This window comes from Pan paniscus, chromosome 4 (genome assembly GCF_029289425.2).
Source record: "Pan paniscus chromosome 4, NHGRI_mPanPan1-v2.0_pri, whole genome shotgun sequence".
NCBI lineage: Eukaryota > Metazoa > Chordata > Mammalia > Primates > Hominidae > Pan > Pan paniscus.
Genome location: NC_073253.2, coordinates 174,136,280 through 174,151,852, shown reverse-complemented (window position 1 = coordinate 174,151,852; position 15,573 = coordinate 174,136,280). Strand labels below are relative to the sequence as shown.

General features: G+C 54.7%; 1 protein-coding gene across 2 annotated transcripts in view; it reads left to right on the top strand.

The window, feature by feature from the left end:
- The window catches only part of ADAMTS2 (ADAM metallopeptidase with thrombospondin type 1 motif 2), a 241,549-nt gene that overhangs the window by 137,376 nt on the left and 88,600 nt on the right, over positions 1-15,573 (top strand). For both annotated transcript variants that reach the window (XM_034961169.3, XM_055112897.2), the window contains exon 4: positions 1,838-2,040. In XM_034961169.3, coding sequence (XP_034817060.1) covers positions 1,838-2,040 — 203 coding nt within the window. The remainder of the gene's footprint in view (positions 1-1,837; positions 2,041-15,573) is intronic.

Sequence of the window (15,573 nt, the reverse complement as noted above, 5' to 3'; positions counted from 1 at the left end):
ATGTGTGTGTGCATGTGTGTGTACATGTGTGTGCATGTGTGTGCGTGTGTGCATGTGTGTGCGTGTGTGTGCTTGTGTGTGTGCACCGAGGGGACACAGAACTGTGGAGCTGGGGGTGGCACAAGGACCCCCAAAGGTACTGGAACCCCAGCAGCTGCTCAGCCCTGGCCCCACTTACTCCTCTTCTCTGTCCCAGCCCTCACCCTCTGCCTCGCACCTCCACTGTCTCTCTTGGTCTTGCCCACAGCCAGGCTGCAGGTTTGTGCCTGAAACTTCATGTTCAGTCTGTCTTGTCTGAGCCAGGCTGCAGGGTGCAAGGAGAGAGCTTCTGGCTGAGAGTCGGCCATGCTGGGATGCCATGGGTCTCCCCATCTGTAAAATGGAAATGGCCATGTCCACCGAGTGGCCTGCTGTCAGCACTGGGTGAGGAAGCGTGTGCCAGGATGAGGGCCTGGTGCCAGGCTGCCTCACTGTCCGAGTGGCCGTGCCGCCTGCAGGGGCCTTGTTCTGCCTCCAGGGCCTGTCCTGGGCCACCCTCACAGGGAGGGAGTGCCTGTCCCTGCCTGAAGAGGCAGCAGGAGAGAGGCGTTGGGGGTGAAAAGTGTTGTTCTGGAAGACTCTTTGTAGAGAGGTGGTGCAGCAGGGACGCTGGTCTCCCTCAGCTGCAGGGGCCTCGGGGCCTGGCCACCGCCCTGTGGGTCGGTGATGTCACGATGACCTGCAGCCCTGTGTCTGTCCCGGGCCAGGAGTCTCTGAGGACCTGCCTGGGGAATGCCATGGAGACCCCAGGGCTGGGACCTGGCTTAGACACAGAGACCAGTGCAAGGGAAAGGGGGCTTCCAGGACACTGGGGCTTGGGGGGCGGTGGGCAGTGTGGTCTGGGGCTGCCATCGATGCTGAAGGTCAGCCTGGCCAGCCTTGCTGTGGCCTTCAGACAGGCAGTGGAGGGCTGGGAACTGAAGCCTGGTCCAGGGTGATCTCCAGGCCCGCAGGGCATGGAACACAGCAGAAACAGCACTGCACAGAAGTCAGGGATGATATCCGGGGCAGACTCCCCAGGATGGCAGCCCCAAGTGGCCAGGGGCACACCCTGGGGGCAGGAGGTCAGTGCCTGCCCAGGGCCGACTGCAGCGGAGCTGCCACAGTGGGGTTCATCTTGGTCTCTGCACAATTCAATCAGGCCAGAGGCGGTACCGTTCACCTGGGGAGGGGGCCCGGGACCTGGCCCAGAGATGTGGGGCCTCGCTTCAGTGGAGGACTTAGCAGAAAGTTCTGGGAGGGGCCCAAGGAGACACTGGGGAACACGCACAGCCCAGGATGGGCCTCAGTTTCCCCAGTCATAACAGCTGGCGATGACACCTGGGACACCAGCCCTTTGGCACCTGGCAGCCCTTCGGGGGAGAAGAGGTGGCTCTACCCACTCCAGCATCAGGCAGTGTGGGCTGAGGTTCCCGGCCTCTCCGTGGCTGAATGCCAGCCCTGGGCTCCATGAGGCAGACGGTGATGCTGGGCTGGGTCTCTCACAGTCTCAGCAGGTCTGATCCATCGTGTGGAGGCCACTGTGGCCCCTGCTGTGGCTGGGGTTGCCACCAGGGGCTGGGGAATGAGCGGTCCTGGAAGTCACAGAGGTGCCTGTCTGGGCCCTGCTGTGTCTGAGACAGCTTGGCAAGTCTCTGCCATCTTCCTCTGCACCTCGCTTTCCTCTGTAAAATGGAATAATACCCTCGGTTCAGGGTGCTATGAGTTTTAAATGAGAGGATGGCCAAGCTGGCGCCTGGTGGGTGTTGTGTCTGGGTGGGTTTGCCCTGCCACTGAAGACGGTGTCCTCTCCTTGCAGGGGCCTCCCTGGGCAGCCTGGACAGCCTCAGCCGCGCCCTGGGCGTCCTAGAGGAGCACGCCAACAGCTCGAGGCGGAGGGCACGCAGGCATGCTGCGGACGACGACTACAACATCGAGGTCCTGCTGGGCGTGGATGACTCTGTGGTGCAGTTCCACGGGAAGGAGCATGTACAGAAGTACCTGCTGACACTCATGAACATTGTGAGTGGGGTGGCTGAGGGGGCAGGGTGGGGCGGGGAGGGTCAACCAGGGGCTGGGCAGGCCAGAGAGGCCCAGCCGGGCCAGGTCCCCTGAGGCTCTGCGGATTTCCTTGTTAGCCGGAGGTGAGTGACACAGTCTCAGGGAGGCTTGCTGGGTCCCCAGGTGAGACAAGTTGACCATCCCTGACCTCAGTTCTCTCGTCTGCACATCGTGGGTGATGGTAACTTGGCGAGGCTCTTCACAGGCTAAGGCGGGATTGTGCAAACTCCAGTCGTTTGAATGACAATGTCATTCAATGTCCCGTCATTTGAAAAATATGTTTTCTTGATGTTTGCCACTTTTAAAACTAAAATTATTTAAAAAGGCAACCTTATTTTACCTGAAAAGCTAATATAATAGTAAGACATTAAGTGACGTTATTCAGCCCCAGCTGGATAGCCCTGCCTTCCTCTGGCTCCGAACGGAAGCCCCTTTTCTGTTTAAAGTAGAGATTCATGTGCATTAGAGCAAGGGCCAGACACCAACCCAGGGCCCCTCCTTAAAGCTCGCAGTGGGAGGAATTGGAAATCGGGGAGGGAATTCCTTTCTCCCTGTGAGTCTGGGCTATTGAAAGGGGTGTCTATGTGCCACCTTTGTCTTCTGGGCACCTGCCCATGGTCTGCCTAACGCTAAGAGATTAAAGAACCACCTCCCCCTCATTCCATACCCCCAACAACCTAAGCAGGAGGTGCCAGGATGCTGAACCGTGTGTGGGTGGAGGCTGTGCAGGCCTTTCCTCTCTCTGCCTCATGTGGTCAGAGCCACTGTGGGGATGAGGGGCGTCCAGTCTTCAAAATGCAGGCTCCCAGGGGAGCAGACTGGCTTGGCTGAGTCCTGCAGGGAAAAGAAGGGGGTGAGAAGGAGGACCAGGGCATGGCCTAGAATGTGAGATGCTGCCAGTGGGGCGTTAGAGGGGCAGGGGGGTATTTGTGGGAGGAAGCCAGGGCTTAGGGAGGGCTGGAGGTGGTGTGGAAGCTGGGCAGGTGGGAAGTTCTAGAACCCCGTGCTGTGTGTCCACCCCTGTGGATGAATGAGGTTCTCTGGGGCCGGGCTGGAGGCAGGCAGCAGGGTGTGCAGGTCTGCTCGGGGTCTGCTGCTCGGCTCTGCTTTTCGGACCAGGGGTGAGCCCCTCCAGGAGCCAAGCTGACACATGGGTCAGAGTCCCCAGGGCCCTGGTGAAAAGATACCTCAGGGGCAGGGGGGGATGTGTGTGAGCTGAACACTGGACAGAGACACCACCTTCATGCTCACTTTCCTCTTGACCGGTCTTGGATGAGTCAGCTAGCCCTCTGGAGCCCAGCCTTATCCGTACAGGGGGCCGAAGTCCGCTGCATCGGCAGAATTCGTTTTATTTGGGAGAGCGTTGTCACACTTACCCTCATCTTATTTTTGAAACGTACCTTTAATGCAATAATCATAATAACGGCCGGGTGCAGTGGCTCACGCCTATAATCCCAGCACTTTGGGAGGCCGAGGTGGGCGGATCACGAGGTCAGGAGATCGAGACCACGGTGAAATCCCGTCTCTACTAAAAATACAAAAAATTAGCCGGGCGTGGTGGCGGGCGCCTGTAGTCCCAGCTACTCGGGAGGCTGAGGCAGGAGAATGGCGTGAGCCTGGGAGGCGGAGCTTGCAGTGAGCTGAGATCGCACCACTGCACTCCAGGCTGGGTGACAGAGCGAGACTCTGTCTCAAAAATAATAACAATAATAATAATAATAATAATAACAGTAAAACCATAATGGCTACAATTATCGAGCCCCTACTATGTGACTGTGCCGGGCCCACGCTGGGCACTTGCCATGCTAAATTATCTCGGGAAGTCCTCATGCTGGGTCTGTGAGACTGGCAGGTATAAAATCTTGGCTGCCTTCACAATATGAGTCCTTCCCCTAGCATTATGTCGCCTTCCAACCCAGCGGGGAAGGGACTGGGCTTGGAATTACAGTCCGATGGCGACTCCAGGTCTCGCCTTTTCCAGGCGCGTCGTTGGGAACGCTGCTCCCGTCCTCTGAGCCTTGGTTTTCTCATCTGTAAAATGGGCCAGTGTTTCCATCGTGGGGGTTGATGTGATTACATGAGATAATGTCAGTGAATGTGCTTTTCGGTCTCTCAGTAGGGTGAACACGTTTTTAGTTTCCACATAAAATGTGGTTTTGTTATCATGACAGTGGCACTGTTTAGGGACAGTCCAGGAGGGGTCACTTCTGATAGCCCACCAAGGGCGATGACCGAAGGTGGGGCCCGTGGTGAGTCCTTCATGAGGCCGGCGGAGGCAGATCAACCTTTCTCCTGGTGCCCAGGGTCTCTCTGTCACAACAGCTGGTTGGAGGATGTCTAGAACGTTCTCTCACTTTTGCCGTTCAACTTTATTCAAACCCTAGTGATCCAGCCGTACCCCCTATTTTGAATAATGGGAAGGTTCGTTTCTAGAAAAGCATGAGAAATTTAAAAATTCTTAAATTGAGATGAGTTTTATCACAACAGAGAAACCGTTTTAGGAGACAAGTCTCAGAAGTTGAGAAAGTATTTGGGCCGTGTCTGTTGTCCCCTGTTGCACAGAAGTGAGCACTGATTCATTCAGCAAACGTGTTGACAGTGTGCTTGTCATGGGCACAGCGGGGGTGTCCTGCAGAGGCGGCGGGGCGTGGCAGAGAGTCCCGGGGCGTGGGAGACCGGTGGCGGAGGGTCAGCAGGGGGTCTCTGCCTCTGATCTGAGCCCCAGCTCCCACTGCAAGAGCGCGGCGTGGGCGAGGGATAAGGCGCGGCCGTGCCTGGAGCATGGCGTTGCCCTGACGATGAATACCCTGCGTCCTCACTGAGAGCCTCTGCATGCCCGGAGAGTCCTGGGCACAGATCTAAGCTATGCTGGACCCTTTGGTGGTCTTGGGGAGGAGGGGCATTGAGCAAGTGGGAGCTTCTGAGAAAGGGTGACCTTCCAGAGCACTGCTGTGCGACAGAGCTTCCCGCGGTGCTGGGGAGATGCTCGTCTCGCCCTTTCTGGGGCAGTAGCCACTGGGGCTCTGGAGCACTTGAAGTGTGGCTGGTGTCCTTGAAGAACTGAATTTTTAATTTAACTTCGTATTTGTTCCAAGAGAATTTTAATTTAAAAAATTTTAATTGCGGTGAAATATACAGAACGTAAGTCACCGTCTTCACCATTTTTAAGCGTGCGATTCGGTGGTGTAAGCACATTCACGTGGCTGGGCCACCGTCGCCACCACCGTCCACAGAACTCTTCATCTTGTAAAATTGAAACTGTGCCCATTGAGTTTCAGCCCTTTCCTCCCCTCCCCCCGACTCCTGGCACCCACCGCTCCACGTTCTGTTTCTAAGAATTTGACTACTCTGGGTACCTCGCATAAGTGGATCAAACAATAATTGTCCTTTTGTGTCTGGCTTATTTCACTTAGCATGACATCCTCGGGGCCATCCACATTGCAGCATGTGTAAGAATGTCCTTCCTTTTCAGGGAGGACCAGTATCCCGTGTGTGGGTGGATCGGCCACATTTTGTTTATCCAGCCATCCATGGGCACTCGGGTGGCCCCTCATGGGCTACTGTGAATAGTGCTGCCGTGAACGTGGTTCTTCCAGACTCTGTTTTCCGTTCTCTTGACTATATGCCCATAAGTAGAATTGCGGGACACAGGGTAATTCTTTAATTTTCTGAGGAGTTTCCACGCTGTTTCCCACAGTGGCTGTGCCATTTTGCCCCCCACCAACAGTGTACAGGGATTCTAGTCTCTCCAAATTGTCACCAACTCTTGTCTTTTTTTTCTTTTTTACGGTAGCCACCCCGAAGAGTACTTTGTTTGGATTAATTTTTACCTGGATGGAAGCCGCAGTGTGGCTGGCAGCTGCTGTGCTGAACAGGGCAGGGCTGGGTTTGTGCACAGAGGAACTGCCTACCGTGCCCTGTCTCTGAACTTGGGTGCTATGGGGGCCTCGAACCACAACCCCAAGTGGCCCTCTAAGGCCTGGCCAGTGGCTTGTCACACTCCTCTTGTAAGTCCCAGCTGGTCACAGGGCTCCCCATGGCTAGAGCAAAAGCAAAAGCATGGAAGGACAGACGTGGCAGCAACTGGCTGGGACTGGGCTCCCAGTGAGGTGTTTGTCTGGAGCTGTAGAGCAGGTGGGGCTGGGCAATGGCACATCCAGAGCCCGGGGTCTGGGGGCCAGCCCTGGGCAATGAGCTGCCCACTGAACTGGATGCAGAGAATGGTGGCACAGCCTGCGCCCTGGGAAAGGCCGTCGAGCCCTGGGAGGAGGAGCTGGTGGGGGCCCTGATGGTGGGGACCCAGGGAATGCAGGCTCTGAGGAGGAGGTGAGGTGGAGGCAGGCTGAGTGCAGGCACAGCTCCACCCTGGCAGCCCTGCACTGCCTCAGTTTCCCTCATCATTTGAGGTGACTTCTGCCTGCAGAGCTCCCTTTGGGATCTCTTTGTGGCAGAGCCTGGGCTGGGATATGGGGTCCAGGGGTGGCACAGGCAGTTCAGCCTCATCGATCACCCCTGTGCTCCCCTCCCCAGTCTCCCTTGTAGCTGATGTGGAGCTGCATGGCCGGTTTTGCCTAGTGGCCTGTGTGAAAGGAAGTGACCTGGGTCACCTGTGGACCAAGGCTGGTAAGAGCTTGGAGTCCCCTCCATCTCTGTCTCCCTCTGCCACGGAAACCTTGGAAGCCATGTGTCCCAGTAGGCACAGCTACAACATAGGCTCGGGCCCTCCCGACCCACCCCGGGCCATGGTGTGAGTGAGGAAACACGGTGTGCGGTGTATCGTGTTCAGCTGCTGAGATGGGGTGGATTCTCAGCATAGCCATCCTCCTCTGTCTGGTGCCCCTGGCTGCCATTCATACGGGGGCCGGTGTTTATGGGGCGTCTATTATATGTCAGGCAAGGGGTGCAGCTGTGAGCATGACAGGACGTAACCCTGCTACCTTGCATTCTGGGAAGGGGGACACAGACGATACTGAAGTGAAAAACAAACAGGATCATTTCAAATAATGACAAATGCAATGAAAGAAATAAAATAGTTAGGAGATGGAGAAGGAAGAAGGGTAGGGGAAGACAAGCCACTTTCTACAGCTCAGGGGCTGGTGCACGGGAGATATCACGGGAGCTGAGGCTCATGACCACGGAAGGAGGTGGGAAGAGGTAGGGTAGGGATCGCCTGTTCCAGGTTTGGGGGACGGGGCAGGCGGCGCCAAGGCCCTGAGGCAGGAATGGGGCCGGCTGGAAGAATGGAGACGGCCTGGCCCGTCAAGCAGGGGGCACAGGTAGGGGAAGTCGGGGCCAGCAAGGCCGGCCGCCGCAGTCTTCCAGAGGTGGAGGGGAGCCGCCTGTGGCTCCGGGAGCAGTGGAAATCACTGGAGGGGCTGCTTCCTTTCTATGTTAAGGACAAGACGTGATATTCCCTTTTCTATGGGAAAAATGAAGCTGCCCTTTTCATCTCAGACTTGCCAGAAGGGAAGCGGGTTGGAAATGGAGCACTTCACGAGGCCACCTGGGCACAGAAAGGGGCTCTTTGGTTTAGGCAACCACCCACCTGCCCACTCCAGCAGCCCCTGCTGGGTCCAGTTTTCTTATCTTCCTCCTTACATCTAGAAAAGCATGTTTTTTGGTTTATCGAAATAGTCCGTATTTAACACAGATGATTTATTTTATTTATTTATTTATTGTGAGACAGAGTCTCACTCTGTCGCCCAGGCTGGAGTACAGTGGTGTGATCTTGGCTCACTGCAACCTCCTCCTCCCGAGTTCAAACGATTCTCCTGCCTCAGCCTCCTGAGTAGCTGGGATTACAGGCATGCACCACCACGGCCGTCTAATTTTTTTTTTTTTTTTTTTTTTTTTGTATTTTTAGTAAAGACAGTGGTTTCACCATGTTGGCCAGGCTGGCCTTAAACTCCTGACCTCAGGTGACCCACCCACCTTGGCCTTCCAAAGTGCTGGGATTACAGGCGTGAGCCACTGTGCCCGGATATTTTTTTTACTATGTAAAATTAGCATAAATTCCTGTAGGTATGTGAATGTCTTCTCCCAGCAGTTAATTGTCTACTACGTTGTTTTAATGATTGCATAACGTCGCACCATATGACTGTCACACACTTTTTACCTAACTTGTTATTTATATGACATATTCACATAGCAAAACTTATTTCTCCATTAGAGGTCAGACATGCCACTAACTGTATGAGCTGAATCTGTCGCTCGTGCTTACTTATTTCCTTAAGCTGAGTTGCTGAAAGCGAAGTCTCTGGCCAACAGATATGCCCATTTTTTAAGCTTTCTACGCTGGAATGTTCTCTGTTATGGTTTCATCTATTCCCGCTTCATTGAGCAAATGCCTGTCTCCCCACCTCCTCACACCACTGAGTCCTTCTGAGCAGTGGTAATTTAATTACAACGGAGATAAGTTTTTTTGTTGTAAGTTGTTATTTCCTTGATGTTAATGAGCCTGCATTTAAAAATATACGTGTATTTGTAAACAGAGATTGTTTTATTTTTTGTGCTTGGCCTATTCATGCCCTTGATTCTGCTGGGATTTAGGGGTGTTTTATTCATCTGAAGAGTCTGTGTACTTAAGTAGATAAACTTTTTGTCTGTCACGTGTGTGGGAAATATTTTCCCCAGTCCTGTTGTTGACCTTTTGTTTTATTCCGCCTGGGATAGTTTTTGATGTCCTACATTTTTGTGTGTGTGACCACAGGGAAAGATCCTGCACTCTTTCCCTTCCCAGGGGTGATGTGTTTGATGCCTCCTGCCCTCCCCAGAAGTTAATCTTCTGAGGTTCTGCCCTACTTGGCAGCTGTACTTCCCAAGCTCCAGTTCCTCACCAACCACTGACTGTTCTTGGGTTTAGCCATAGCAGCCCTCCACCTGAATTTCTCCCAAAGTAAGAAGAAAGATAGGCTTGGTGCAGTGGCTCACACCTGTAATCCTAGGACTTTGGGAGGCCAAGGTGGGCGGATCACTTGAGGTCAAGAGTTCGAGACCAGCCTGGCCAACATGGCAAAACCTCATCTCTACTAAAAATACAAAAATAAGCCGAGTGTGGTGGCACGTGCCTGTAATCCCAGCTACTCGGGAGGCTGAGGCAGGAGAATGGCTTGAACCTGGGAGGTGGAGGTTGCGGTGAGCCAAGGTGACGCCACTGCACTCAAGTCTGGGCGACAGAGTGAGATTCTCTCTCAAAAAAAAAAAAAGAAAGGAAAGAAAGGTGTGGCGGGGAGATAGAGAATTCAAAGGAGCCAATGTATTACATGCAATGCATTCTTATTTCCCCTCAATATCTGGCTGCTGCACAACTCGTCAGGATATTACCAGTGGGGAACACTGGCCTAAAGGCAGAGCCAGTACGTAACTCCCAGGGCCCAACGCAAAATGAAAATGTGGGATCGCTTGTTCAAAGAGCAGAGGAAGGTGCCATACAAAGGGACTGTTAAGCCACTTCCTTTCTTCCTTAGTCTCTGTCTCTCTCTCTCAACTCACTGTTTTTTATTTGCTTTTTAATATTGTTCTAAGTGAACAAAAATTGGAACCTTGAATTATTAGCACGAATTTCTTATTCATCTTTAAATTGTGCGATGGCTATTTTAAATGCAAATATTAGAGCATTTAGCTTCTATGTGGGGTCACTGAAATTAAACAAATGTGTATTTTGTGGCTGATCCCTGATGGGTGCCTCAGGCTGACCAGAAGTTTATGACAGGCACAGCCAGACTCAGGGATGCTGGGAGGAAGAAGAGAGGATCTCACAGAGTGGAATCCTGCTGAGGGAATGCTCCTCAGGTACGGGGTCCTAGCAGAGTGAGTGCCTCCCCAGCATGAAGGGCGCACCCACTGGGGTCTGAGAGCTTCCTGCCACCCCTGGAAGAACACATTGGCTGTGCCCTGGCCAGGGCGTCTGGGGAAGTAGAGCCAGGCACACCCCCTTCCTACTGGTGCACTGCTCCAGCCCAGAGCGTATGGCCACGGCAATCCCATCTCTATGCAGGTGTCACTCACGGGAGGCTCACCTCTGCCGAAACATGGGCTCTGGCCAGCCATCCACCAGACATGCCCCTTTCCTGCCAGCCACGGGCGGGATGGCCACCACCACGCCTGCCCTGAGATGCCGTGGGGAATACATGCCTGATCCTGCCCCTGCTGGGGGCAGCTGAAAGCCTGTCCTGGGGAGGTGGGACCATGCTGCATTGCCCCAGGAGCCTTCACTTACAAAACACACATGCAAGGGTGAGATGACGAAGAACTTCAAGACAGAGCTGCAGAGGGTCAAGCCCCAAGGTCGCGGCCTTCTGAGCATGGGCCCTGGTTATCTATGAAGTCAGCCTGTCCCTAGGGCGAGCCCAGAAACCTGAGCCCTGCGCTCAGACCCCACAGCCTGAGGGACCACCTGCTGCCCTGCATGTGCCCCCTGGATGCCATCTCAGGCTCCCGTTCTCTGTGGCCTTTCCCCAGCCTCTGCTTGGGCGTGTCCACACACCTCTGAGGCCCAGGCGAAGCCAGCCGTGCTAAGAGGGCGCTGGGTGTGTGCTGAGCCTGTGGCAGGCAGGGGGCGGGCCCTTGTCCGCAGAGGCTCTCTGCAGTGAGTTTTGTTTTTTTTTTTTTTTCCTTGAGATAGAGTCTTGCTCTGTCGCCCGGGCTGGAGTGCAATGGCATGATCTCGGCTCACTGCAACCGCCACCTCTCAGGTTCAAGCAATTCTCCTGCCTCAGCCTCCCAAGTACCTGGAACTACTGGCACGTGCCACCATGCCTGGCTAATTTTTATATTTTTAGTAGAGACGGGGTTTCACCATGTTGGCCAGGCTGGTCTAGAACTCTTGACCTCAGGTGATCCACCCGCCTCAGCCTCCCAAAGTGCTGGGATCACAGGCATGGGCCACTGCTCCCGGCCTACACTGGAGTTTGAGCACACGCAGCTGTAGCCCTCCTGGCTGCTGGCAACCCTGGGATGAGTCTGGTCTCCTGAGGCTCAGCGGCCCTTAGCCTGGTCAGAGATGCTGAGGCCCCTTGGGGATGCCCACATTCCCCCGTCTAAGGGCAGAGGGGTCTCCCTTCCAAGCACTGTGAGGCTAGGAGGATGGAATGAGAGCCATGGGCAGATGTGTGGCCCATCCAGCCTTGCTGGTCCCCCGGCCCCGTCACTGGCAGAGTGACCTCTATTCCCTCTGCCTTCATTCTGCTCCTGCTCCTCCCAGCTTTCTACTCTGGCTCAGCCTGCAGCCTCCACCTTGCGTTGCTGCCTCCCCTGGGCCCAGCCGGGAGGATAAGGGGCTCTCCTCTGCCCAGGCCCGCCCCCCGCCCCCGAGGGCACTGGGAGACCACTGTCGTGTTTGACCTTTCCTGCTTGGGAAACATGCTGCCTGAAGTACTGGGTGCTGCGAGGCTGGGACACAGGTGACATTGCTGAACATGCCTGATACTGACCCTGGGGCTTTGGTATTTCTCACATTTTCAAAAACTTGCTCTGCCAGCGCCTGGCCTAGTCTCTGCTCACAAACCAGATGCTGTGGCCATGTGTGTGGGCCTGGGCACCCCTAAAGAGTGGGCTTGGGCCTGACAGGCGAGGCTGCCATGCTAGGAGGCAGCTCAGATGTGTGTGGCACCTCAAGTTTCGTCCCCAGGTACAGACAGGGACTCTTCTGCAGGCTCAGGTAAATGGGAGGCAGGGATGAATGCCTTGGAAGATCAGAGCCATTGTGAAAGTACTATGTTTATATATGCATTTTTTTCTTTTTTGAGACAGGGTCTCACTCAGTCACCCAGGCTGGAGCACAGTGCTGCAATCATAGCTCACTGCAGCCTCCCAAGCAGCTGGGACTACAGGCACACACCACCATGCCTGACTCATTTTTTAAAGATTTTTTTTAGAGACAGGTTCATGCTATGCTGCATGGTGGACTCAGTCTCCTGGGCTTAAGTGATCCTGCTGTCTCAGCTTCCTGAGTAGCTGGGATCACAGGCACGAGCCACCACGCCTGGCTACAGATACATTTTTAAAAGTAAAATCTACCTGTGCCAAGACTTCAAGAAATATAAAGCTTGGGCCCAAGGCTGAAGCTTCCTTTGTGGCTTCAAGCATTTCACTAAAGCACTAATTTCAATCCTACTCTTCCCGAGAAGCCTAAGACCTCAATGTGTTGCTTAAATATCAGGATCTACAAAGACCTTGAACTGTCTGTGTGAGCCCCTGGTCCCACTGCACTCCTTGTAGACAGGAGGCAGACCATTGCAGTGGGTGATACCCAGCCTGCAGCAAGGCCAGCGCTCAACCTATTGCTACCGAGAACACGTACTCTCAGGCCTGCCAGAGGCCACCAGACAGATGTAAGGCATCTCCCCCTGAAGTGGCCCCTTTTTTGGATGGTAAGCATTTTAAAACATCAGTTTTACTTTAAAGTAAATTTGGATGTATTACTTGCATGAAAGCAAAATTCACGTGAATTTGTCAGGTAAACTGGAGATTCTAAAGCTGTGTTGGCAAACTCTGGCCCCAGGGCCACCTGGCCCTTCACCTGTTTTTGTAAATAAAGTTTTATTGGAACACAGCCACGCCTATTGATTTATGAATTGCCTGTGGCCATTTTTGTGCTACAACAGTGGGTTGGGTAGTTGCAACAGAAACCATATGGCCCACAAAGCTGAGAACATTCACTATGGGGTGCTAAAGGAATATTTGCTAGCAGGCTGTGCAGAAATATACTCGCTTAGTGCCTGCCTTGAGCTGTGATGGCCCCAGGCCTCCAAAGTGAGCATATGCCTTTCACTACATCAGTGCACGTGGGTGTACGTATTAGGGAAGCACTGAGCACAGTGGGCTGCTCAGACCCCAGCCCACCCCCACACTAGCCTTATCAGCTCAAAGGACCTGTGAGGCTACTTCGGGGATTCTTTTTAAAGGATAGAATGAACTGCTCTTAACCGCTGTAGAACGGCAGAGCAGGAGGAGCAGGTTTCCGGGCATGCAGAATAGTCTCTCCCAGCTGTGTTAACTGCTTATGTTCTGGGAGAATGCCTGAGCCCCCAACGCATCTCTTCTGCTGAGGGCAGACACGCTCCTAGGCCTATGGAGAACGTGGAATCCAGGGATCTTCTGCGCCTTCAGTCGAGGCTATAACCTTTGACCCCTCCCAGCACGAGAACATTCTCTGTACAGTATGTTCTACAACCGTTTTTTTTGAATGAATGATTTCTCTCTATGCCAGGATTCAGATATTTTTCGTCTTTTCATTTCTAATTTAATCCAGAAATTGGCCTGGACTTACCAAAGCCTTGCCAGGGTTTGCAAACAATCCGAAGGCATATGGGCTCAATTTCTCACCAACTTTCACGAGTGTTGAGACCGCATGGTGGCGGTGGGGAAGGCAGTGGTCGGACAGGAATGTTTTCAGCTGGTCGTGGTGGAAATCTCGTAAACTGGCCGCAGAGATGCAAACCAGCCAGGCGGAAGGCGTCGCCCCAAGTCATAGTTCACGAGTCTCTGGCTCTGGTTCCTGGGAAAGAGAAAAACATCTCTGAAACTGGACACGAAACATGGGTCCCTTAAGTAGGGGGAGGCAAGCAGGGTTCAGGGTCTGCTAGTGGTGCTGTGGCCCTGGGGGTGTGGCTGGCACTGTTTCTGTTCCTCACGCTTGTCCCGCTGGCCTTACAGCCTGGCCCTGTGTGCCACCAGGAGACACAGCCGTGAGGGCCAGTGGTGTGTGCGAGGCTGCACGCAAGGCTCAGAAGAGGGCAGTGCCCTCACGTGCTCACAGCCAGGCCCGAGGGGCCCAGGTGACTGAAGGCTGTTGGGAGTGGTGGGGACTCGGGCGACCGGAGAGGCCACGCCCCCCTGCAGAGCTCCTTGTGGTTCCACTCACTTGTGTTTCTGTGGGAATAAGCAGACCACTGCTGCCAGCTCGCTCTTCCATGAGGAGCTGGAAATCTAATTTTTATGGGAAATCTAAGTATTTTTCAATGTGGGCCACAAATTGAAATTAAGAAGCCACACTGCACAGGTGAAGCAGAACACGGCTGCAGGACAAGTCTGGTGTGTGGGTGGCCTGAGTGTTCTTTCCAGCCTAGAAGGAAGGAGGCGACTGCCTGTCCTGCTGCGCCCTGTGCTGGTCAGTGCCAACTCCCGGGGCTGTTGGGAGCATCACTCGAGTTGAACATCAGGAAAGTGCTCAGCAGAGCACGGGTGTGGGAGGAGCATGCTGAGGTTGAGAGCTGTCCTCAGTCATGTTGGGCACTCCCTGGACTCCTGGCCTCCGCATCCCTGGACTCCTGGCCTCCGCATCCCTGGACTCCTGGCCTCCGCATCCCTGCACTGGGGGAGCTCAGAGCACAGGAGTATGGGGAGCAGGATCAGGACACGTGATTACACCTTGGTTCATCAGGGAAGGGTGCCTGGGGCGGCTGGTCAGGGAAGGCTCCTCGGACAAGGGCCACCGCAGTTGCCTCTAATGAGGGCTCCTGGTGGTGGCACAGCGCGTGCAAAGGCCTGGCCGCATCGTGAATCGCAGTGCGCAGATTGGGCCCTGCTGGAGTTTGTGGGGCTTGGAGAGCGGCAGCGAGGTTGATTTGTGGTCTACAGAGATAGACTCCTCTCTCTCAGGAGGTTTGGGGCTTATGCTTTCCCCACCTGAGGAGGGGAACTCACATTTGCTGGTTTTGCACATGCTGGCCCTGTGCAAGGAGGCACGCCTGTGACCTCACTACCTTGCCCCAGTGGCCCTGTGAGGTTCCCTTGCCTGCATCAGGTCACTGAGACTCAGAGAGACATGGCCAGAGCACGGCAGATGGAGTCACATACCTGTGGGAAGGTGGCCCCTGTGCTGGTCCTCCCCTACTGTCTGGCCTGAAGATCGAGAGCTCCCAAATCCCCTAGCATGCTCCGCGGGCTCTCATCTCAGGCCTCACTGACCTCCCCACAGCATTTGGAGTCCCCCGGCCACACCCGCCTCTCCCCGCAGGCCATCCGCTCTGCCTCTTGCTTTGCCTTGGCTTCCGCGTAGATCTCCTGTGTCCTGCTGTTCTGAGGCCCGCCCGCCTGCCCCCTCACTCCCTTAGTGCACCCAGATAGAGCAGCCCTAGGTGCTGGGGATGTCGTGGTGAGCACGGGATCCAGACTGCAGGGAGCACATGTGCCAGCAGGGCTGGGGAGGCCGACAGACCGGTGATGGTGAGCAGGTGGGGAACACTCGAACGGGGGTCTTGTGGGTGGATCTCACCTCTGCTTCCTCCTGAAATGTGCAGCACCCTCCCCACCAGTGGACATCTCCCCACCTCCTCCCTCCTCCCTCCTCCGCAGACCTCCTGATAGCTGATGTGGAAGCCTCCCAGCATCCTGTCCTTGGCCTCCCGCGGGGAACTGATGGTTGTCAGAATGGGAGTTAGAGTCCCTGTGGACGAGGAGGGCCAGCCATCCACACACCCGGCTGACAGCTTGAGGCAGCCTCGGAGCTTGTCTTGTGCAGGCTCCAGCAAGGAGGTGACAGCTGAACCACAA